Source organism: Taudactylus pleione, unplaced genomic scaffold, assembly GCF_031769625.1.
Source record: "Taudactylus pleione unplaced genomic scaffold, aTauple2 ptg000216l, whole genome shotgun sequence".
In the NCBI taxonomy this organism is placed as follows: Eukaryota; Metazoa; Chordata; class Amphibia; order Anura; family Myobatrachidae; genus Taudactylus; species Taudactylus pleione.
Window position 1 is genome coordinate 5,000,187 of NW_028284618.1, and position 26,723 is coordinate 5,026,909.

Below are 26,723 nucleotides of genomic sequence, written 5' to 3' on the forward strand. Positions count from 1 at the left end.
GTAATTCTCTCACTAATCTAGGTTCATTCCTAGTGATCCTGTTTATAGGTCTTAAAACAGATCAGAATATTCTTTCCAGGCAAGGTTGTGATCATCAAATGCCTGTTAGACATTAAGTACACTCTAAATGGGAGATATATAATATAGGTATACTAATATATTACACAAGAAAAATATCTAAAAAAATAATAAGTAAGAGTATCTTATGAATATTGCATCATATCTCATAGAGACCTGATTGCAGTGGTCCCAAATATTAATATTGCTCTCATTAATCTAGGTTCATTCCTAGTAATCCTGTTTATTGGTCTTACATTCTCTAATTCATAAGCATTTCAGAGAAATGTTCCATATCATTTGTATAACTCCCATATAAACTGAAAAATAATAATTAAAAAATCTCTATTGGTGTCTCTCATTAGAATCATAAATTGTTAATAAAAATGTGTATATCCACACATATGTATATGTATGTATACACGTATACATAATATATGCACCAATATATTATAATCAATATATGTGTCTGATACAATACCTGGAATTTGAAAGTGATAACCATATATTATTCAGTATTATTGTGTCATAAGTGCTAAAATGGTGTAAATTTATTAAAGTGAAATGTATGAAAAATATTACGCAGTGTTGTGATATAATATGTAATTATCTTATAATATGTGTACGTGTGACTGAAATCAGCCAATATTAATTTCATATAAATTACTATTAATAATAATAATGGTAAAAATTATAATAACACCTGATTACTCAAAAACAAAAACAAAACATACCACACTAGTGATGAAAAAGAAAAGTGAAAAAATAATCTCATTGTGAATAAAAGAAATCAGTGCTATTAAAAACTTAAGTGAATTTAATCCAAAGGAAATTCCGTACTTAGCAAGACTGCGAAACCATCAGTATCCGAGTACAATCGCAGCTTCGCGCACACTTGCACAAGTGCTAACTTTACTCAGGAATTGCTAACCTCATTGCACGCTATGAGTGCTCAGGCTGCGTATGGCATCGCAGTGGATAATTGATGCATGCCCCTGCAAAGGCGTTCAAACGCACTGGCATGCCTGCGTTTCGCTGACCCCCTCCCGTCACCTCCCCCAAACTGTACTTCCTGTCAATCACTCTGCAATGGGTCTGCGTAGTCTCTGCGATCGCAGTCCCGATCGCAGTGGCTGGTTCGTGCACTGCAATGCATACGCAGAATGCAACAATCGGCCAATTGCGTTCGTAATCGCAGTTGCAATCCTTGCTGAATCAGGCCCTATACACTGTATTTTAGAGCACCTAGTAGCTTATTAGGTATTTTATAGTTATACTATCAGATAGATGCCAATCACTAGAATCATTTTGCTCTTACTTAAAAGAGCTAGAGAAAAAAATATTAGCCATAAAAAATACATATATATTCTTTGGTAAACAAACATTAATTTCTATATATTATTATTATTATTATTATTATTATTATTATTATTCTCTGTAAAAAAAAAAATACTGTACAAACCATGTTACTGTTGAGGCCGACCCAAAAAGGCTCCTTATATTTAATTAAATGAATCTTCAGAAAAGCGGTGGTGTATTCGTCTAATATGCTGACTAGCTCCGAGTCTGAGGCCTTGCACAAACGTCGTGCCTCATCCCACTTCATCTTGGTTTTAACAATGGTGTAGCTGGAGTCACCATATTTATAAATGTTTGATGATGGAACAGTAGTAGGGACAACTGGTAACGTGGGGTCTAAAAAAACAAAAAGGAAACATGCAAATTAATTCAACAAACAGCAGCAACCAGATAAAACTTGCCATAAGAATAATATTTTTTGATTGATTTAAGTTGGTTATTGTTTATAGGGTCTATTCAAGGATTTTATTTTATATAGCTATTTATAATTTTAAGCATTTACGTTTTCCAAACTAATCAGATTTTTTCATCGTTTTATTGTTCTCATCACCATGCAGTTTTACTACTTGGGGCGCTCTACATTATTCCAATCAGAAATGAATTAGATTGGATGGAAACTTATCAAAAGATCCCCCCCCACAACCCGAGATCTTCCAGTATACAATGCAGTGGAAAATCCTGCAGTTACATCACACACATAATAATCAAGTTTCAAAGAATGTTTTTATTTCAGCTGAATAATATAGCTTAACCAACATATACTTTTCATAAGCAGCCTTTAATACAAGTGTACAGTAGGTGTCTATAAATATTCCATTCTGCCCATTGTATTGAGAATCAATGTCTCACGCAGGAAAGATAATACAAAGATCCTAAGAACACGAAGTTCTAATTTTGTTGGATGTGTTCCTAGACAAATGATTTGCTTCTTTTGCAGACTGGCATGGATAGGCGGATAGCCCAAGTACTGTACAAGCTCCTGTTTTTTTTTTTTAATCTTTGCTCGGAACAAAAAATGTGTACAGTCTAAGTACATATGAAAAAGATTATTATATATAATGATAGAAAGTAATCAAATTAACTTCTTGTTAAAAAGAATATTGAAAATGCCCCGTACTAGCCACTATTTAATTGTAAAGCGCAACGGAATATGCTGCGCTATATAAGAAACTGTTATTAAATAAATAAATATTTCTTTAATAACCTCCCCTTTTATCTTTGTTGTTAAAATTAGATGTAACACCTGTAGACCAGAGGTTCTCAAACTTGGTCCTCAGGGCACCCTAAAGTTGCGTACACACGGACAGATATATTGTTACGATATGAACGATAACGATATCCTTCAACGATATATCGATCATATCGTTAATTTTTTATTCAGTAAACAACCAACGATGCGCGTTCCCGCATGAACAATAACGATATCTATGATCTGGACGATATCGACAACTTTGCCTGTTCAGAGATGTGGCAGGATGACTCATTGACAGATATCTTTGAACGATCGTTGAACGATATCTATAAAAATATATCTATCTTTTGAAAGATATCTTTCAAGTCGTTGTTGGTACAGATCGTTCCGTGTGTATGCACCTTAAAGGAGCATACACACTAGACGATATGCTCCCTGAGCGATATCGCCTACTGTGTCCCCGGCAGTGTGTGCTCAATGTCGTTCATGACATTGAGCACACCCGCAGAACGATACCATTAACGATATCGTTCAGCGCCGGGCTCTCTCCCCCATTCCTCAACATGCAGCAACCTGACAATATCATCAGGTTGGCCTGCATGTTTGCCGGATGAACGATAATGACGAACGACCCTCAGGAACACGCATCGTCGTTATCGTTCATCGTTTTGGTGTTAAAAATGACTGAGGTACTAATTAAGTCACCTGTAATCAAGCATGGATCACAGGTGACTTAATTTATTAGTACCTCAGTCAATTTGATTTAACCACTTGGGCTCAACCATAAATTTCTCGAAAACCTGAACTGTTGGGGTGCCTTGAGGACCACGTTTGCAAACCTCTGGTTTAGACTAAGCAATATATTTAGTGGGATTGAGAGTGCCATCCTCAGGGTGGAGGGTGTGTTGCATATTGGATGATCTAAATTATATTTTCAAGTCCTGCACAGGATAGGATCCTATGGTCTGACTGGTTGCAAAGGGGGAGTCTGCTTGAGTAAGACTAGAATCTTGGGTAAGTGTAAGATCAAGCAAATTAATATAAATCAGACCTTACTCAGTGGTTGGCTGGAATAAACTCACTCAAGCACTGATGGGGCAGAGCATGTGTTAGAGTTGGCAGCGTTCTGAGTGGGAGACCCATGCTGAGCCGCTGAGACATGGAGTGCATTTGCAGGCATGCGGCACTAAATCCAAGACTTTGGTTTCAACCCACAGGCTGTGATTCCAGGAAACCTGTGTGTAATGAGAGATCCTGGTACCAGGCACCTTGAATGATACTCCATGCCTAGTGAGAAGGGCCGAGACTCGAGACTGACCCGAAGTTGGGAGAGCTGGGGGCAGTGGTGTTAGTGATTCTATAGAAGGTGTGTCAGCTCTGGCGTGAAACCTGTTAGTCAATAGTGACCATTTACCTGCAACTGCTACACGCGGGCTTGTCTGGTGCATAATATAACAACCGTTATGCGAACAGTACTTTATAATGGGCATATAGTCCAACATTTCTTCTCCGTACATTAGGACTGTGGACATGACCAGTGCTGTCAAGAGCTGGTATCGCTTGTCCCCCTCTGCTCACCTTTAACCCCCCATTCACTGCAGCACGTACCAGTGTCAACAGTGAACCTTCCAGAAAAATCAGGACAGTTGGGGTACATGGCGGTTATCTTGCAGCTGACACTTAAGTCGGATTTCTGCTCGCACCTCAGGAGCGTGAGAGCAGAAATCCTATAGTCGGACTGAACAGTGTGGTCAATTGAATAGCTATTCAACATTGCACTAAACCGAACAACCCCCAATGAGTCATTTGTATCATACTTAGCACTATTAGGTGTTTTTTATTTCTTTGGATACAGTGCACCTGCAAATGCGCGTCTCTATTTATGTAGTAAAATAGCTCTTTGCCTTCTGCCCGGAAATGCTGCTGTCATTATAACGCTCTGCAAAATGGATTTTAGTATATGCATTGCTCTGCATAACTAGGTGCTAAGTAAAGGCCCCCATACATAAGCAATTGATTGTGTATAAAAAAATCTTTCCCTTTTTCAATCGATTGCAGAATTGCCACAATCGATTGAAAAAGGGAAAGATTTTTATACACAATCGATTGCAAATTGCACAGTTGCTGCAATCAATCTCTGATGGGGGAGATGATTGAGGCGAAGCAGGAAGCAATAACACAGAGATGTATTACACATGCACAATGTCATGCCTGGCTGGCCCCAGTGCACATGGCAAGATCTTTCTTAAATACGTAAGATCTCATGCACAAGATAACCGCCATGTTCCTCTGCTCTGATGGGGGAGATGATTGAGGCGAAGCAGGAAGCAATAACACAGAGATGTATTACACATGCACAATGTCATGCCTGGCTGGCCCCAGTGCACATGGCAAGATCTTTCTTAAATACGTAAGATCTCATGCACAAGATAACCGCCATGTTCCCTGGTGGCCACCGCTTGACACAGTAGACATATCCGCTGGTAATCCTGCCAGTAAGCGAATAAAATTACGACACAAAAATGAGTCACAATACCGTCACCATACAACTGTATGGCCATGGCGATATCAGTATATGTGTGCAGAGACCATAGGAGAAGTTCTTTTCTCTACGGTAAATGCTTTAATACATGTGGATGTTCAATATAAGTGGACCTAGCACTGGACTTAGGGCATTTGACACTTACCACTATATAATAAACCTCCCTCTGGGTCACTAACAACTAAATTGCTTTTCAAACTTGTATGTGGAGTGCCCCTTTTCACTCCCTAACCCACAAGGACCAGGAATACAGGACATTGGTGTCTTGTAACCCTGGAGCCTGTATGTACTACAACCGCATGTTCATATATTTATTGAAAAGACTCTACCGTGTTTCCCCGATAATTAGACCTACCCCGAAAATAAGACCCATCCTTACTTTTGATGAATGGCCCAAAATAAGCCCTACCCCGAAAGTAAGACCTAATAAAATCAAAATTTTTCCCGGTCCCTGCACTATACTAATATGGCCCCAGCTCCGCCCCCCGCATGAAATACGGTACTAAATGAAAGAGCTGGAGGAGGCTGCCCGGCCTGCTCGGGCCGCTCCTCCACCAGCTTACAGTACCGTAGTCAGACTGCAAAACAAGCTTTCAATAAAGCTTGTTTTGGAGTCAGCGCACGTGACGTCATGATGTCACGGCGCGCCTCCGAAGGTGGACATCGGAGGAGCCAGCGGATCGTGGAGTAAGGCGCGACTCTGAAGGTGGTCAACGGAGGAGCCGCGGATCGTGGAGGAAGGAGCCACCTCCGGATTCTTCTTATTGTAAAGGTAAGTGGGGAAATGGCTGCATTCAACAGGGAGAGGGACAGGCTGCATTCAATACCGGGGTGGTGGGGGGGGGGGGGCGGGGCTGGAGAGGCACAGGCTGTATTTAACAACAGGTGGGGAGAGAGAGGCAGAGGCTGCATTCAACAACAGGGGGGGGAGGGAGAGGCAGAGGCTGCATTCAACAACGGGGGGGGGAAGGAGAGGCAGAGGCTGCATTCAACTATAGGGGGTAGGGAGAGGCAGAGGCTGCATTCAACAATGGGGGGGAGGGAGAGGCAGAGGCTGCATTCAACAACGGGGGGGAGAGGCAGAGGCTGCATTCAACAACGGGGGGGAGGAAGAGGCAGAGGCTGCATTCAACAAAGGGGGGGGAGAGGGAGAGGAAGAGGCTGCATTCAACAACGGGGGGGGATAGGGAGAGGCAGAGACTGTCAATGTTAAATAAAATAAGCCCTACCCCGAAAATAAGCCCTATGGTGTTTTTTTGGCCCAAAAAAAAAAATAAGACAGTGTCTTATTATCGGGGAAACACGGTATGTAGACAAAAGTGATTGGACACTGACAGCAAATAGAACAATAAGATGTTATTGATGTCAGTATTTTGTAGGTCCACCACGTGCAGTGATTACTGCAGACCCCCTTCTTGGCAAACTGTCCACAAGTTCCTGGACAACAGCAGGTGATATGTTTTGCCATTCCGCCTTAAGTACAGTGATCAACTGTGACACTGAAGAAGGTTGAGTTGGCCTAGAACGCACCCCTCGCTCCAATTCGTCCCAGAGGCTTTCAATGTGGTTAAGATCTGGACTCTGAGCTGGCGAGTCCATCCGGGTTACCAAATTTTCTGTATGCCAGTCTAGCGTCGCCCTAGAAACATTTTGAAGAAATGGGGTGCAGGGGGTGTGCGGTGTGGGCCTGTGTGCACCACAAACCCTGCACCCATTATAGATACACCACTGGCACCCAGTTAAAACATGAAAACATGAGGAGAACATGAAAATTCCACACAGATAGTGACTTGGTGAGGGTGGCAGTAATGCAATCCAATCTTTGCTGTGAATGCCTCACACTTACCGACTTTTCTGTAGTCCTTTCCGGGAGCAGCCGAAGAGGGCCTGGTGCTCTCATCACCGGGGGCGGGGCCAGGCTATAGCCATCTTTAGGCCCCGTCCCTTTACAATAAATCCCTGTGATTTGCAGGTCCGTGAGGAGAGGGCAGGGTTAAATGACGTGATGATGCAGCCCTCCCCAAGACCCCTACCCAGTTTCCACAGAAGAATTTATAGATTCTGTTGCCTAACCCTAATCTGTGAGGTTCTGGTTTTGTTGTGGACCCGGGGTGATGATAGGAGACACAGAAGCAGATTTAAATGAAAATGTGGAACTTTTAATGAGTGGTTTAGTACTTTAGTAGACATGAATATTGCAAAAGTAAAAGTCCAGGCAAAGCACTGAAGTGCACTTGGGAACTGTAGTGAAGCAAATGGGAGAATGTCCAGATAGTGACAGGCAGGAAACAGTCCAGTATGCAGCTATGGTGAGCTGAAATGATATGCAGGCAGAGGAGATATAATCCGGCAGAGTGTAAGTGGAGGCAAGGTGCAGGGTGACAGCAGACTCAGGTACTCAGGCAGGGGCAAGGTAAATGGAGGGTGCAGGAAGTTCATAGGTTGGAGCAGGTAAGGTAAACAGACTAGGTAGCGTTTCCAAGGAGGCAGGTAATGAGCTCAGGAACTCTCTCTCAGCTGTCGCTGAGAAACACGTTGCACTGGCAATGAAGGGAGGCTCTGGACCTCCCTAAATACCAAGTGCCGCACCGTGACTGGCCGGAGAGAGCACGTGACCCACCAGGATTGGACAACTGAATCACATGGCCGGAGGCAAGATGGGGGCGCCCATGCGGGCAGAACGGAAGCTTCGCCAGGCCTCACCAGCCCTGAGTGACAATGTGCCCGCACAGAACCACGCGCAGCCAATGCCCCTCGCCATACACCAGCGCCACCGCCAGACGCCCCCCGCCACAGCGACTTCAAAGGTATTACCCGTCGACCACCATGCCGAGAAACCCTGGTCGTGACATAATCTTCTCCCTAGTGCCAAACCCTAATCCTCCCCCTAGTGCCTAACCCTAATCCTCCCCCTGGTGCCTAACCCTAACCATTTCCTGTGCCTAAACCCAACTACAGCTTAATCCTAACCCTCCCCCTGGTGCCTAACCCTAATCCTCCTCCTGGTGCCTAACCCTAATCCTCCTCCTGGTGCCTAACCCTAATCCTCCCCCTGGTGCCTAACCCTAATCCTTCCCCTGGTGCCTAACCCTAACCGTTTCCCAAGTGCCTCAACCCAACTGCAGTTTAACCTTAACCCTCCCCCTAGTACCTAACTATAACCGTCCCCTCCGGCAGCCTAACCATAACCCTTCCCCAAGTGCCTAACCCTAACCTTAAAAATGTTGGGAAAAAAATTATGTCAAACTTTTTTGTGGCTACCATTGGTGTGGCGACCATTTGAACCTGTCGACCTTTTGTACTTGTTGACCTTTTGCACTGTCAATCGTTTGTACCTGTTGACCTATTGCCTGTTGACCATTTGGTGTCATCCTATACATTGTCGACCTGTTGTCTGTCGACCCTTCATCCTGGGCTGCAGTAAAATAGATGATACATACCTTTAGATTTCTGGCATATATATCCTTTGTTGAGATCGCAATCTTCTTCGGTCCATGAACCAGCATCCAAAATAGGACCACGTTTGACAGCCACACAATCGGTCTACATGAAAATCATCAGAGGAGAAGATTCTCGTTATAAGAAAACTGCAAATTAGAAATATCTGCAGGATTTTATTAATTGGACTAAAGTTTTTATTACGAGTTTTGGAGCATTGCTCTGCTATGCAGTGTATTCTGTTTCTACTGTATGTATTCTCTATATATGTTTTAATCTCTTCTGCTAATACAGTAATTGTGAGGTAAACAACGGTCTGTAGACACCTTGGACCTGGATCTGGGTTGGTTTGTGGTACATAAAACACAAATTGGGAAATCACCAGGACGCCACAATCTCTGTACCTAGTGACTTGCGGTGTTTACTCAAAGCGTAGTACCAGCTCTGGGAGATCAGAACGTCATGATGGAAATTTCCAAGGTTGTTCAGCAGTATATCCGCCTCCTTCCATATCCAGCTACAAAATGTTACACATTTAACTGGAGGACTTTGGCCTCAAGTGTCCACCAGTCTCAGTCTTACCCCAACCACAGCAAAAATGAACTGAGCATCATTGTCACATCTCTATTTATAGTGCGGAAGGACAATCCGCGGAATAGGGAAACAAAAGCATAAAACAAAAATTCTGTCCCTGCATCTTCACTTGTGAGGTTTGGTTTTGCTAAAAACAGAATAGACCCGAACTTTTTGGTTCCAAGTCGAATCGAGTTCCATCTCGGTTCACTTTTGGGGATCTGAGTAGAACCATGTCCCGGCTCAGATCTGCTGTAAGTTTAGTACCCAGATTTAAAAACCGAATCTCGGGTTTTGGATTGCATGTAAACAGGTCCAAATTACATGATTTTAGCTGTTTTTATCAATTTTAAAGTAATCCAAAACATAAAAAAACCAAAACACTTGAAGGTGGTTTTGCAAACACCAAAGCCATAACATTTAAGAGTTGTTTTGCCAAAACCAAAACACAGGGGTCCAATCTCTAATCTTTACTACTCTGCAAAATGGCCTATTTGAGGCAAGACTTTATATTTTGAAGCCATTTTGCTCATATCGAGCCCATATCTTGCACTGATAAGACCTAAAAAGATGGATGCATCTAAAAGCAAGGCTCTGCTATGTTCCGGTCACATATGGATGCTCTGGTTGCTTACTTTGCCGGTGTGCTAATAATGGGGGTTATTCAATCCAGCGCAATGCTGAATAGCCACGGGAAGGAGTTCTCTGAGCTATTCAATTGTCCGCGCTGTTTAGTCCGACTAGAACCACTTAAGTCGGAGAATGCTGGTTACAGCTCCTTAAGCTGGGTGTTTAGTCACAGTACCCGTCATTCTCCGACTAAAATGCCGGACACGGGGCTGTTAGCGCTGCACTAAGCTGGCACACAACATCGCAGCTGACACTTAAGTCGAATTTCTGCTCGCACCTCAGGAGCGTGAGAGCAGAAATCCTATAGTCGGACTGAACAGTGTGGTCAATTGAATAGCTATTCAACATTGCACTAAACCGAACAACCCCCAATGAGTCATTTGTATCATACTTAGCACTATTAGGTGTTTTTTATTTCTTTGGATACAGTGCACCTGCAAATGCGCGTCTCTATTTATGTAGTAAAATAGCTCTTTGCCTTCTGCCCGGAAATGCTGCTGTCATTATAACGCTCTGCAAAATGGATTTTAGTATATGCATTGCTCTGCATAACTAGGTGCTAAGTAAAGGCCCCCATACATAAGCAATTGATTGTGTATAAAAAAATCTTTCCCTTTTTCAATCGATTGCAGAATTGCCACAATCGATTGAAAAAGGGAAAGATTTTTATACACAATCGATTGCAAATTGCACAGTTGCTGCAATCAATCTCTGATGTATGGGGCCTTTAGAAATGACCTCACTCACTCCACCCAGATGCCAGCCATGTTAATCAGCAAGCCATTGCACTCTGACAGAAATCTAGTAGCACCTGCGCAATTTGGCACAACATGGGCGGTGTGTTAGTGTCATACTCCCCTGACATCTTATGTTATGTAAATGAGGCCCAAAGCCTGATGTAAAGAGTAGGTATTGACAGCCCCAAAGAAACTTTGTATAAACAATATTCTAGTACATTAGAGAAATACTTACATCATCATCATGAGCATATATGTGACTTCCGGATGGATGACCTTTGGCCCAGTTTGTATAAAGCACTCCACTCTGATCCGTCCAAAGAAACTTGTGTTCTGAATTGACATCATTCATTCCAATCCAGACATCAACTTTAAAATCTTTTAAATGAGTAACCAGGAAAGCTAGAAAAAATACATATATGTATAACTATAAACATATGCAAACATCTATACAATAATACTGTGCAACAGTTTTAGGCAGGTGTAGAAAAAAATGATGCTAAGTGAGAAATGCTTTCAAAAATAGAGGTGTTAATAGTTTATTTTTAGCAATTAACAAAATGCAAAGTGAATGAACAGAAGAGAAATCTAAATCAAATCAATATTTGCCTTCAAAACAGCTTCAATTCTTCTAGGCATACTTGCACAATGTCAAGCATTTTGTAGGATTATAGTCAGGTGTATGATTAACCAATCATACCAAACAGGTGACAATGATCATCATTTTCATATGTAGGTTGAAACGCAGTCATTAACTGAAACAGAAACAGCTGTGTAGGAGGATTAAAACTGGGTGAGGAACAGCCAAACTCTGCTACAAAGGTGAGGTTGTGGAAGACAGTTTCATGTCACAAATCATACACCATGGCAAGACTGAGCACAGCAACAAGGCACAGGGTATTTATACTGCATCAGCAAGTTCTCTTCCAGGCAAAGATTTCAAAGCTGACTGTTGTTTCAAGATGGGCTGCTCAAGCTCTTTTGAAGAAGCAGAAAGAAATGGGCAACACCGAGGACCGTAAACGCTGTGGTCGGCCAAGGAAACTTAGTGCATCAGGCAGTGGTGTCCCTACCTTATTAGGCACCTGGTGTGGGGAGCAGTGATGGGTGAGTTTGCAGCTCGTACGGCTCGGGGAGAAGGGGGCATGGCCTCGTGGGAGGGTCCGAGTCCTGTTTTTGTCACTTCCGGGGTGCCAGAGGTGCGGGCTGCCACCGGGGACCAGACTGTCTGAATGCCGGCTACAGTGCAGCACCCGGCTCCTGTCACTGAGGGTGAGTCTGCACCTTGGTGTCACCCCTCGGCGGGTGACACCCGGGTGCGACCCGCACCCCCCTTGTAACGCCACTGGCATCAGGAGAAATACACACCATGCTTATCTCCCTTTGAAATCGGAAGATTTCCAGCAGTGCCATCAGCACAGAACTGGCAGAAACCAGTGGGACCCAGGTACACCCATCTACTGTTCGGAGAAGTCTGGCCAGAAGTGGTCGCCAAGCGACTCAACTATGTATGAAAACATAGGAACTGGAGTGCAGAAAAATGGCAGCAGGTGCTCTGGACTGATGAGTCAAAATCTGAAATATATGGCTGTAACAGAAGGCAGTTTGTTCACCGAAGGGCTGAAGAGTGGTACAATAATGAGTGTCTGCAGGCAACAGTGAAGCATGGTGGAGGTTACTTGTAAGTTTGGGGCTGCATTTCAGCAAATGGAGTTGGGGATTTGGTCAGGATTATTGGTGTCCTCAATGCTGAGAAATACAGGCAGGTACTTATCCATCATGCAATACAATCAGGGAGGTGTCTGCTTGGCTCCAAATTTATTCTGCAGCAGGACAACGACTCCAAACATACAGCCAATGTCATTAAGAACTAACTTCAGCATAAAGAAGAACAAGGAGTCCTAGAAGTGATGACATGGCCCCCACAGAGCCCTAATCTCAGCATCATCGAGTCTGCCTGGGATTACATGAAGAGACAGAAGAATTTGAGCAAGCCTACATCCACAGAAGAGTTGTGCTTAGTTCTCCAAGATGCTTGGAAAAACCTCCCTGCCGAGTTCCTTCAAAAACTGGGTGCAAGTGTACCTAGAAGAGTTGAATTGGCAAAGGGTGATAACACCAAATATTGATTTGATTTAGATTTATCTTCTTTTCCTTCACTTTGCATTTTGTTAATTGATTAAAATAAACTATTAACACTTCTATTTTTGAAAGCATTCTTACTTTGCAGCATTTTTTCACACCCGCCTAAAACTTTTACAATTTTTTTTACAATTTTAACTTTTTTATATATACTATAGATTACATAAATATGAATATTAACAATGATTAGTGGTTAAAATCATTGACATTGTGACACTAAATACACTTCCATTTTTGGAGTGATTAAAAGTAGAGATGTACACATACCCACGTATTTTCGTGTTTTGGTTATGGATTCTGGTAAAAAGTTATAAAAAAATCAATAAAAACTGATAAACCACCTAAAATGTCCAAATCCACACCCGAGTTCGCTTTTTAAATCTGAGTTTGGAACCAGCAACAGATCTGATTTGAGACTCAGTGAAACAGTAAATCCGAACCTTGACCCAGTTCTATTCGAAACCCCCAAATTCGGGTGTGATCGACTTTCAGAAATCGTAAACCACACATCTCGAATTAAAAGTATAGTTGCTTATCGTCATGGAGACCCTGAATTTGGGTGAGTCCACCTAGACTCCCAAGCACGCCTATACTCTCCCGCAGGTGTGCATACAGTACCTGCCTGCAAGTTGCATCTTCAAACCCCAGCCACCTCAGTGAACATTTAACTGGTGTCTGTTGCCGATATTAGTGTAAGAATTAGTCATGCCCTGCACCCTTGATGATATAAAATGGTCTCAGTCATAAGTAGGGATGGACATCGGAATCCGACATCGTATGGTTGACGGGCTTCCAACATCAAATCCAGCGATGCGATGGCAACTAGCCATCACATCGCAACCAAAAATATTAAAACCAATGTGATGGTTATACGTACGGTCAAAAAGGGGGTGAAGCCACTGTGAAAGGGGATGGAGCCTCACGGCACCACCCCCGTTTATGTCACTGTGGGGGCATGCCAACAACTCTCCAAGATGCTGGGCTGCCCCCAGGCTCCCCCTACACTGCGCATGACATCTATTTGCACACCGGTGTGTGCTCCCCTCACAGTCACCCATCGGATGGGCATCGCGAAGCTGCATCCAATGGCTGCCAAAAGTACTTCAATCGAATTGGAGACATCGATAGTTGCTAACCACCAGCTTCCGATGTCCACCCCTACTCATCGGTACCACTCAATGCTTTTCCTGACCTTCATGACAAAAGATGACAAACACTATGATATCGCTGGTGATATTGGCCCAAGTGTCACAGTGTGCCGCCTTAAACTAAATGCAGTGCCTGATAAAAAGAAGTTTAAAACAAATACCAGAAATGCCAGACAGGTTATTAAATGCAGTCTGAAGATAATCATTATCATCATATGTGTGCAGTCACTTTACGGTCGCAGTTACTGACTCCGGAAGTGAATCGGGGGCTCAGCCTCTCTGGAAAATGGTTGATCCCATCTTATTTGGGCAGTGATCCTGTCGCCAGTTTCTTAGGCAAGAACCATCAATGCCCCCAGTAATGTTACAGAGGTCTGTTGTCCTTGCTGTAATTACAGTCATCTTGGCCTGTAGCAGCATCACCATTTTGTTACTATGATTCATGTGATATGACAGGACCACGCTGGATCTACTCGACCCTCAAATCTAGAGCAGATGCAGTAACCTTTAAATATAAATATGTGTCCTAAATTTAGAAAGACAAGGTTCTACTCACTCTGCATCTGACTGAACGCGCAAACTTGTGCATGCTCAATAAATGAACCAGGGAATGGTATGGAGAATGTAAGTAACTGGAATTTGCTGGTTTTACAATCAAAAGTGATGGTTTATCATCATATACCAGGGCACATCGACCACATACACATGATTATCGGGAATCTGCACATGCGCAGAACCCATTCTGCGCATGTGTGATCACACACAGGACCTCATTCATGGTCGGTCGTAAGCGATGTTCGCAAAACAGCGCATGCGTAAGTTTCGCAATGTGCGTGCGTAAACTAGCTGTTGTGATCGGAAATTTTTCTCTCCTTCAACTTGGCCAGGTCGTTAGTTTGAGTGACAGGATGAGGCGTTTGTGGGTGGTAACAGGGGAAGGTGCTTGTGAACGGGAGAGTGGAGATCCGAACGCAGGTGTGCCTGACTAACAGTGTTTTATGGGAGTGCATAATTAACTATGTAGTGTCATGGCACATGTGACATGGGAGGTTTTTACACTGACTTGATCGTAGTGATTAAGAGAGGGTATGGTCAACCTTAAGCTCTACGACCAGCTCCGATGGTTCCCGATGGTCTCGATTAATCCTTATATGCCCGGAGATGACGTGTTTTGCGAACGAGAAGGGGGCGTGTTTTCAGAGCTGGATGTAGACCTCACGGGGCCCTAGGCAAGACATTGTTTAGGGGCCCCTCCCTCAAACAATCCTGTGCATATACAGTAGGTGTCACTGGAGAAAGACACACACATGATATTATATACATGCATCATATTATATACACGCATCATTATATATATATATATATATATATATACACAGTTTTATTTCTGCAAAGGAAACATGTCTGATCTGTGGAAAGGAATAGGCAGCATCCTGACGAAAAGGTCTTAAGACCTTGAAACGTTGACTATGTATTTAATCCATCGGTGATCAATGCACTTTTTTTGGAGACAAAAGAATGCCGCCTATTCTTTTCCACATAGGGAGGGCCAGGTTTTCCTTATCTTGCTCCAGTGACACCTACTGTACTATAGGCACAGTTACTACAGTCTTCCTAAATCACATTATATCTATATATATATATATATATATATATATGTATATATATAATCTATCTATCATCCTGTAACAAATATGTGTGTGTGTATACATACATACATACATACATAAACAGTGTGATAGGCGAGACAGGATGAAAGGGGGTCAAGTGAATAGAGGAAGACAGGAGGAAAAATTGTGTGAAACGGGAGGAAAGGGGGAAGAACAGAGGGAGATGGGAGGAAAGGGAAGAACAGAGGGAGACGGGAGGAAAGGGGGAAGAACAGAGGGAGACGGGAGGAAAGGGGGAAGAACAGAGGGAGACGGGAGGAAAGGGGGAAGAACAGAGGGAGACGGGCGGAAAGGGGGAAGAACAGAGGGAGACGGGAGGAAAGGGGGATGAACAGAGGGAGACGGGAGGAAAGGGGGAAGAACAGAGGGAGACGGGAGGAAAGGGGGAAGAACAGAGGGAGACGGGAGGAAAGGGGGATGAACAGAGGGAGACGGGAGGAAAGGGGGAAGAACAGAGGGAGACGGGAGGAAAGGGGGAAGAACAGAGGGAGACGGGAGGAAAGGGGGAAGAACAGAGGGAGACGGGAGGAAAGGGGGAAGAACAGAGGGAGACGGGAGGAAAGGGGGATGAACAGAGGGAGACGGGAGGAAAGGGGGAAGAACAGAGGGAGACGGGAGGAAAGGGGGAAGAACAGAGGGAGACGGGAGGAAAGGGGGAAGAACAGAGGGAGACGGGAGGAAAGGGGGAAGAACAGAGAGAGAAGGGAGGAAAGGAGGAAGAACAGAGGGAGACGGGAGGAAAGGGGGAAGAACAGAGGGAGAATGGAGGAAAGGGGGAGGAACAGAGGAAGACGGGAAGAAAGGGGGAAGAACAGAGGGAGACGGGAAGAAAGGGGGAAGAACAGAGGGAGACGAGAGGAAAGGGGGAAGAACAGAGGGAGACGGGAGGAAAGGGGGAAGAACAGAGGGAGACGGGAGGAAAGGGGGAAGAACAGAGGGAGACGGGAGGAAAGGGGGAAGAACAGAGGGAGATGGGAGGAAAGGGGGATGAACAGAGGGAGACGGGAGGAAAGGGGGAAGAACAGAGGGAGACGGGAGGAAAGGGGGAAGAACAGAGGGAGACGGGAGGAAAGGGGGAGGAACAGAGGGAGACGGGAGGAAAGGGGGAAGAACAGAGGGAGAAGGGAGGAAAGGGGGATGAACAGAGGGAGACGGGAGGAAAGGGGGATGAACAGAGGGAGACGGGAGGAAAGGGGGAAGAACAGAGGGAGACGGGAGGAAAGGGGGAAGAACAGAGGGAGACGGGAGGAAAGGGGGAAGAACAGAGGGAGACGGGAGGAAAGGGGGAAGAACAGAGGGAGATGGGAGGAAAGGGGGAAGAACAGAGGGAGACGGGAGAAGGTAAGGGAACACAAAATAAGATAAAAACACCTACACAATAGGCACATTATATATATATATATATATATATATATATATATACATATACACACAGTAAATAAATATATATGTATAAATATATATATAAATATATATATATATATATATATATATATATATATAATCTAGTGACATTGTAAAAACTGCATAAATCCAGTAGGTGTCACCAGGTCAAGTCTTGACCTAGTGACACCTGCTGGATATATGCAGTTTTTACAATGTCACTAGATGAGAAAAAAATAATTATATATATATATATAGTGTGTTTTTATTGCAGGCAGCTCATCAGGGACCCTACCTGCCTGGCCTTGCTGGGTGCAGCGGGCCTGGAAGGCTGGCTGCTTGGGCAGGCTGCGGTAGATGGGCGATGATTGATGGATCTTCAGGGACAGGGCAGCGGGCGAGCGGGCCACGGACCCGGTGAGTCATTCTCTTTGTGCAGTGTGCACACGCGCACACCCGGCTTCTTCCCTCAGGCAGCCAGCCGGGCTGCGTGTAGTCTCTCTCTCTCCTAGACACTCAGCCGCACGGGACTCTCTGGGAGAAGAGTACCGCGTGACGTCATGACATCACGCGGTACTCACGCAGTGCTCCTCTGGGAGCGCTGTGATTCTGTAATCACTAAGGGCAAAGGGGCCTGTCCACGGGTCCCGCCGGGCCCTAGGCGAGCGCCTAGGATGCCTAGCGGGAAATCCAGCCCTGCGTGTTTTAGTCTTACAGCCGCATTCTCCCATCACTCGTCCAGCTAACGATCCCATCTTAACGACGCAACTTGCGAGCGCTTCATTTGCATATCTGGCCCCTTTTCCCTTACGACCGAGCGGCCGCAACAACTGACTCTGAATGAGGTCCACAGCCCCTTCTATGCCTCTGCCTCTGCCTGATTGACTGGAAGAGGCATTTAAGGGGTGGTGCGGGGGCGGGGACAGCCGGCGCTCCTGGAGAGCAAGGCCAGGGGCTGCGTCCATGGATGCAGTTTCTTGGCCTCACAAGCCAGCCAGCCAGAGTAAGCTGAGACTTACTTAGCTTGCTGGTGGCCCGGCGACCTGGGTCGCAGTGCTGGGATCGCAAACACATAAACCTCCTGCTGCATTTGCATATTATCAAGGACAGAATTGCAAATCTGCTTGTGTGCAGCTTTGCAATTCCGTCCTAAGCTGAATCACCCCCTTTATCTCTCTCCAAGGCTTAGTACATAGGGCCTGATTCAGCAAGGAATGCACGCTAGCAGACGCACGCACCGGTCCGCTGCAAGAATATGCTAATTAATGCATACGCACGGAGACCGCAGCAAAAGATGCAGACGTCCAGCCCCTTACTAAGCCGCCCATCTCCCTTTACTCACAGCCTGATCAGCACGCAAGATAGCGTAAACATCGGTAACATCGAGAACAATCGGACCCACACGCACAATAGTGGTTGTGACCCGACCTGCCGCATGATTTGGGACGCTTCCTGTGTACAGCTTACGGTATGGCTGCGTATTCCGCTGCACTGCCATAATTATGCACGCCCCTATAATGGCATTATAATGCCTGCGTTCACCTGACCACCCCCTGTCACCACCCACAAACGGCACTTCCTGTCAATCAATATCGGAAGGGTCTGCAACTCTGCGTACACACTGTGGGGGTCATTCAGACCCGGTCGTTAGCGCCGATGCGCTCAGACCGGGTCGATGGCCCCCCACAGAGCATGCGCACGACGGCGCCGGCGCCGTCGTGCGCATGCATGAGACCCGCTAAGACCGACAGCGCCGGTCGTAGCGGGTCTCGATCCAAAGGGGGCGAGCTGTCGATGTTGATTGACAGCTCGCCCCGTTTGGAAGGCGGGCCGGGGGGTGGCAGCCAAAACGGAGGCATTCCCATGGGAACGCCTACCGTTTGGGGAGGCCCCACTGACATCACTAGTGATGTCAGTGGAGAGCTTCCGGCTCAGACAGAGCCAGAAGCTCTCCGGGGCTTACGACAAGGGAGACCTTAGGGTCTCGTCGTAAGCCCCGATGGCCTGACCATCGCGACCATCACCGGAGCGGTCGTTAGAGCTGTGGGTGTTAACCCACAGCCTAACGACCGCAACAGAGGCGGCCGGTCAGGATGCAAGTGGCCGCCCAGTTTCTGAGCGACCACTTGCATCTTCCGACCGCCTCTGAATGAGGCCCTGTGTGTAGTCTGCGTACCATAACCCGATTGCACTGGCTGGTTCGCGCACACGGATTGCGATGCATACGCATGCGCAGTACAAAAACATCGGCCAAGTGCGTGCATTCTCGCCTTTGCATTCCTTGCTGAATCAGGCCCCTACATGTCTTACCTTGTACCAGATCGTCATGTATGCTGGCCAAATTTCCTCCTAATGTCTGACACGCAGATCTTGCTTGTGACCATTCAATAATTTCTTCTTCTTCTTCTCCAAATATTCTATAACACTTAAGATAGATCATATATTATTAATTTACACTTCTCTGTCCTATGATATCTGAATAGTCACTGGCTGCCTTTTTCACATGTAAAGTATACAAATGGAATCCAACTAGAGTAAAATTAAATACAGATACAATTTGTAATTTGTTTCAAAAACAGTATTGGGGCTCGTTTAATAACATTGTGCAAGTACAATATGTGCTACAGTGTGACCCATAGCAGCCAATCAGCTAACGGATTTTTACAGTCCAGTATAGTTAGACTAATGCATGTCTTTGTGGTTGATAAAGGTCACAGCATCTGTATTCTACATGCTTCAGTTATCACATAAGCCCTTATTGTGTTTATTATTAGTAGTAGTAGTATTATTTACTGTACAAAAGTAATATTAATATATGAGGTCCTGTACTACCTAATGTAAATTATATGGAAATTAGATGTCACGTCAGAAATCCAAGGTGGCTTCTAATATTGGTAATATCTTACAACAAGTGGTGTGTTATACGAAGTAATACACACATTTCTTAGAACTCACTGTTTATAGAGATATCCTCATTCAGCGTTATTGTGCCATATGGTGTGAAATGCTTGCCGCAACTTAGACCCTGGGCCGCGATTCCATGGGCAGCGATTCCTACTTTTTCCTGAATTGTATGTCTTATTTGCATCAAAGCCACTTACAAAGCTGCTTACAGTGTATCCTGGGACACTAGATTATTGCTCTTGTCCCAGTGGAATTGGTATAAAGTTGCAGATTAAGCATAATGACGCAAGGCACGGTGCGGGTCGCTTATATGGGAACTCTGTAATTTTTATCCAAATTGCACACAGAAATGAAATGCCAGCGCCAGTACTCGGGCTACCCATGCATTGTACTTTTGTTGCATTACTAATGCAAATAAGACCCATATTTTGGGAAAAGTCTCTTGCAAGACACTTGACCAATATTTACTTTTAGTAAATTTACCCCCTGGTGCAGCTTAGTCACAAAGTTTGATATATAGTGAAAACAAGGGTAATGAAGGTAGCGCTAGTACTAATCCTATTAGGTTGCTGCCTATAGAGGAAAGGGTTGGGGATCACGTTCCCTAATATTGTGCGTATCAAAAAGAAAGATCCTCTGGCGCCTCCTATAGGTTCCGTATATGGCAAATTAAATAGTAATCACAAATTAGTATTAAAACAAATGGTTTATTTTAAGACACCATGAGCATGCTTATGTATGGTGATATAGAGCAATGTAAGTGCGGTAAGCACATGTGCATATACATTTTGGAACTATCACTTGAGACTTATATCACTTAGGAGGATATCTGCATATATCTTACCTCCTCATATTTGGACTATCTTTAAAAGGATTCTAGGAACAGAGTAAAATGTATATATAGCGTGTCTGTTCTCCTATCTATCACTGTATCTGTTTTATGTTTTATGTTATATGTTGTTAGTGAGTTTATATAATTTTTTATTGGCTAAAGCCTATCTTACATTGCTCTATATCACCATACATAAGCATGCTCATGGTGTCTTAAAATAAACCATTTGTTTTAATACTAATTTGTGATTACTATTTAATTTGCCATATACGGAACCTATAGGAGGCGCCAGAGGATCTTTCTTTTTGATAGTCACAAAGTTTGTTGTGCGCCAATCATGGCTATTTGGCGTGATTTGATGATGGGCGTGTGTGGACACATCTGTAAATTTAGCGAAGTTGTATTAATGTATTTGTAACTGTGCTACACTAAATGACTTTGGATGACTGCTTTGTTAATTTTAAAGGCAGAAAATAATAAACTGTACATATTATTATCCATTGTTTATAAGGTGTAGCAAAAATCGCAAGCACCATATGGCGGGCAAGTAAAGCATATAACAAAGGCAGATGAGCCAACAGGCAGAGTAACGAAAACACAAGAAGCATCATACTATGTATCAGATGTAATAGGCAACGTATATAACCAATACATGCAGGTGGCAAGAAACAAGGGTGCACAGTTCTATGAGGTGGGAGCAGGAGGCAGACAGGAGGAACCCCATGGCATTCGTCCCCTCAATTTTTTAATACCAGCCGAGCCTGATGCTGGGTACACAGTTAACGATGTGTAACCAGCCGATGTGTCGTGCGGCGGTTCCCGATGGGGGTGCTGGCATCGGCAAGTGCGTACACACTTGCTGATGCCGGGAGCGACGGCAGGGGCCATGCTGCATTCGGCAGCATGGCCTCAGGCGTCGATATCGCCTGTCTAACCTGGATGCAGGTCCGACGGGCGATGTCGCTAACGATGCGCGGGATCGTGCATCGCCAGTGACATAGTAGGTATACACTGGGTCTGATTCAGAGACGGACGCTCTGAACGAGTGCTCGCTCTGAATCAGGGAGCTTTTTTTTTTTCGGCCTCCTGGCCGCTCGCATAGCTGTGGGTGACCACCCGCAGCTATTGCGAGCGGCCAGGTTGATGGTCGCGATGGTCAAGACCATCGCGACCATCGGGCTTGCAACGAGACCCTTGTGGTAGGGTCTCGTGGCCACAAGCCCCAGAGAGCTTCTGGCTCTAATAGAGCCGGAAGCTCTCCCACTGACATCACTGGTGATGTCAGTGGGGCCGCCCCCAAACGGAAGGCGTTCCTTCGGGAACACCTCCGTTTGGCCAGCCACCCCCCCTGCCCGCCTACCAAATGGGGCAAGCTGTCAATCACCATCGACAGCTCGCCCCCTTTGGTGCGATACCCGGAGCGACGGAGCACCCGTCGCTAGCCGGGTCTCGCGCATGCGCACGACGGAGTCGCTCCGTCGTGCGCATGCCCAGTGGGCAAACATCGACCCGTTTGCGAGCACTCAGCGCTTGCGACCGGGTCTGAATCAGGCCCACTGCCCGATGTGGACGATGTGTCATCCGATCCAGCGGATCGGACAACATATAGTCTAGTGTGTACCCAGTTTAACAGTTTAAGACTTGGGGCTGGTTATAAATTTGTTCTAAAGCCGCCGAATAGTAACTCTGGGGTTTCCATACTTGTACAATTAAAAGCATTGAAACATTGATACTGTGTCAGTTTTTTCATCAGATTATTGCTGGTTTTGCCATTAGTAAATATATGCAAAACTGACAGAAATCCAATGGAAAACCCAAAACCGATGCTTAGTAAATAATATAGCCCTTGAATTCAGTAGTGTGATGTGCTTATCAGCATTGAGTTGCGTTGCCTGTCATTGGAAGAGATGAGATGGTGGGTGGGGGGAATGCGCTGCTAGTTGAGCTGTATTGGGTGGAGCTGGGACTGAAGGCTTTATGGGTGAGGATAAGGAGTTTTAATTGCTTTCTGTATGGAATAAGGATCCATTGTAAAGATTTGCAGAGCTTAGAGGCAGTATTGGAGTGTTGGCATAGAAAAATCAGTCTTACCCTGACATACAAGGTGGACTGAAGTGGGGAGAGATGAGTTCAAATCTGTAATCACTTTACTTTCTAATTTGACCAGCTGCGCATGCACCAATGTCAGTCAGGGCATGTGGGAGCGGGCAGCAGAGGGGAATATCCCCCTCCCAAAATAGTGTAGCCCATCGGCTACAAAGAGCTAACGTGATATAAAGATGGAGTTAGCTGCCGGGGCCAAGCTTGGTAAATCTGACAGCTTCTATGGGGTCTGCAGCTGCTGTCAGGTTTTTTCAGGTGATATACTGCAAGTATTATTTGATAAATAGGCCCCGATATCCTATTACATACATCACACAAAATAGTAATAGTAACTATGAAGAAAATTACCTGTTTTCCAAATGAAAGCCATTCTGATGGGCATCCGCCTTCCGGCAAAGGGGCAGTTGGGGCAATTGTTACATTAATGGAACTGTTTTTCCTCTCACAGATAAATGCGTTTGGATAACCACAGTTTATATCATTCCAATATCCTTTAATGGATAAATAGTAAAGATGAAGTAAACAATCTGCTTTGAGTATAACAAAACTACTTCCGTCTGAAAGCTGCATTGTGCTAGAAGCTGGTAAAGCTAAAAAGCATTTTATTTTGTAAGTAAGCTGTGGATTTTGTAAAGATCGGTCCCATGGTAGCCCTCAATGTAGAGTACTGACGCGTTTTACTGTGGAATAATCCACAATTTGTGTGTTTTTCCACAACAAAATGCATCAGGTAGGTTACTTTGGGATTACTGCTGGACCAATCTTTTCAAAATCTTCAGTTAAGCATAAATAACAGATAACAACCCCCTGGGTAGCACTGTTGTATTGCATTCTAATTGCTTTCTTTTTACCATGGCAGGACATATTTACAGTATGTTAAAAGGCAAACCAAATCCTGGATACAGTATAAAAACTTTAGCTATGTTGAGACAAAGGTTATATTTGTAAAGTATTTTATTGTATATCTCTTCTAATCCAAGGCCAAAAAGATCCAACATGACAGCACGAAAATGTTAATATCAGTCCAGACCTGTATCTAAAAATTAAAAGTCAGTATCCCCACCCATGTACAAACCCTGCACAAATCACCAGACCAGGGTGTCCTGACGCAAAAGTGTAACCAAACCAGTACTGTACATGTAAAATATGAACCAAAGTGATTGGGGACCCTTTCTGCATCAAAAGAAAGCCAGGCAGCATAGTGTCCCTTTGGAGTAACATCCAGCACACCAAATGAGAGAGCAGTATAAACAAAGGTTGGGAAGGGCCTACCTCCAAGAGGTCTTAGAACTAGACAGTAAACGTAGACTAAAACGGGCCCATTTATCACCCCAAACAATGAGAGAGACAATATGATCTAGGCATACATACTGGAGAGTGCTGAGAGAAAATACAAGTATTAGTCTGAATGATCTTCTTAAAAAGATTTATGCGGCCAGAGACTGACACGGGAAGTTTTACCCAAACATTGGCTCTATATTGAGTAGTAACAGGTTCAATATTGTCTAACACATAGTCTGCAGGTAGTGGGGAAATCCATACACCCAGGTACTAAAATTTCAAAAGTGCACTGCAAGGGGCAGGGAGGCCCAAGGAAACTGAACCAAAAATGCAATAATTGGACCAGGTAATTAAAAGACTAGAAAATTGACCAAATGTATTAACCATTGTAGGAGAGATTGCAAGGACTAATTTGCATCAGCCAAGAACAGAAGCATGTCTTCAGCATAATGCTATAGTATCCACAACAGTGCCAGCCCATACGCCATGTCAAGAGTAGATCGCAGTAGACATGCCAATGGTACAATGGTGAGTGCAAACAAAGCAAAGCAGTGAAAAGTGGGTTAGCCCTGGCAAGTACTCCTACCCGGAAAGAACGGTTCTATAATATAACCATTGATTCAAAACTCTAGCAGCATGGAAGGAATACAGAAGCTAAACCCAGCAAAGAAACCTGGGACCTATATCAAATTGAGTAATAAGGGGGGCTTGGACTGGACAACCTTATTTTAAACATAATAGGAGGTGCTGCCATGCTGAGACTTGAAGTACAATACAGGGGACATAGAATGCAGGCACACACTCGAGTGTGCGCCTGCATTCTATGTCACCTATATCAAACTGACTCAGAACCTCCTAGTGATACACCCAGTCCATAAAGTCGAAGGTCTTGGCAGTGTCAAGAGACAACACCGATACCCTCGGGTACATGCCATTATCCATGGAGACTTCATCATCTCTTAAGGAAGTTACTAGAGCAGCGGTTCTCAACCTCAACCCTCAAGTTTTCCCAACAGGTCATGTTTTGAGGATTTCAGTCTGTTGCAGCAGGTGGGATAATTACTGACCCGCCAACATAGAGTAACTCACCTGTGTATGATTAAGGACTGGAATTGAGAACCCCTGTACTAGAGTTAAGAATGAAAAGGGCTTGTCCAAACAAATGGTATATTGAGCTGCAGTGAATCAGAATTCAGCTCTAGTAAACCGCCATTGAAATAATGCAACATAGCAAGCCATTAATTTGTATGTCATACTGTGTATTCTGCACCCACGGATAGCAGAGATATAGGTGACTTGGATGAACGAACCCAAAGAAAAATGTTAATAAAATTAAATGTCATCAATATAACTACATTTCTGAGAAGAAACTATATATCTGTAAAGTGGCACATACTGTACGTGTTCTATTTATATGAATTTGTCATACTTATAACACATACCCAAGTCTCTATACATCACAACACAGTTCTCGTCGTTATTGGCAAAGTTGGGTTCATAATTTGACCAGGCAACAAAGTCCACAGGAGAATTATCCATCCACCTAATGGGAAACAGATAATATGGTTCTTACACAATCTATAAGTTTTCACATATATGTTTCCCAATATGGCAACTGTACATTCAAAGTATGGTTTGTGACACAGAGCAACATGGTAATGCAGAAGATGGCACAGCTGCGGCCACCGGGTTCCTACAGTTAAGTCTATTAAAGCAGAGGAGTGGAAATTTGTATGCCAATGGTGCAGTGGTCACTGTAGAGTAGGGATGGCCATCGGGATCCAATGGCTCATAACCACTGTTGTTATTTTTTACGATGGTTATTGTTTCTCTATTGAATTCTTTGTAAACGATGATTGCCACCATCGCTTACCTTCTCCGATGGCTTTTCTGATCTTTCCCCTCTGTTATTGAGGCATGTGCAACTTTCTCATTCACATGCGAACCAGTGTAACATTGATGGCCCAACATTTGAATGGTTTCCAAATGATGGTTACATGCTATCATAAAGCTGATGACAATGGTAGAAAATGTATCAATACGATGCCGCCATGCCAATGTCCATCACTGCTGCAGAGGTACCAATATAACTAACTTTTTTTTCTTGATGTTCCTCCTCCTTAGCAGGTTGCTAGGCGTCACAAGTTATAACCTTTGACCTCTTATGGAGGCTGCATCCTGCAAGTAAAACCCAGGGAGTGTTTCTGAACTATACTTGGTTTTAATTATCCTGGTATAATATTTTTAATTATTTATACCATTTTTAGATTACTATGTGGTTAATGTATCAAGCAGTGAAAAGTGTGGAGAAGTGGACCAGTGGAGAAGATGCCCATAGCAACCAATCACCTTTGAAGTAGTATTTATCAAGTACAGTCTATAAAATAATAGGCAGGAGCTGATTGGTTGCTGTGGGCAACTTCTCCCCTGGTCCACTTCTCCATGCTTTTCACTGCTTGATACATAAAACCAGTAGTTCCACAATGCATATGCATATCCTCGTGTATTCTCTGTGAAATAGTTAACAAGATATCACCTCAGCAATATTTTATTGCTGTACTTTGATAAATAGGTTACTAAATTTTTGTTAACTAATGCTCAGTGCTTATACTATAGCCTATTCCCATTCAGATTAGGGAAATTGCAGTTTCATGTGTTCCATGCTATATACTGTATTTGCCTTTGGGACGGTCGGGTAGAATAAAAAAGGGGAATGAGTTTGTCTATGTATA

The 26,723-nt window shown here is 44.2% G+C and overlaps 1 protein-coding gene across 1 annotated transcript in view; it reads right to left on the bottom strand.

Annotated features, from left to right (window-relative positions):
* LOC148517458 (macrophage mannose receptor 1-like) overlaps nt 1-26,723 on the bottom strand; it is a 211,528-nt gene that overhangs the window by 31,412 nt on the left and 153,393 nt on the right. Inside the window, exons 19-24 of the mRNA XM_088478604.1 lie at nt 25,434-25,534; nt 23,059-23,201; nt 19,182-19,296; nt 10,764-10,930; nt 8,591-8,693; nt 1,520-1,752 (exon numbers count right to left, since the gene is read on the bottom strand). Coding sequence (XP_088334730.1) covers nt 1,520-1,752; nt 8,591-8,693; nt 10,764-10,930; nt 19,182-19,296; nt 23,059-23,201; nt 25,434-25,534 — 862 coding nt within the window. The remainder of the gene's footprint in view (nt 1-1,519; nt 1,753-8,590; nt 8,694-10,763; nt 10,931-19,181; nt 19,297-23,058; nt 23,202-25,433; nt 25,535-26,723) is intronic.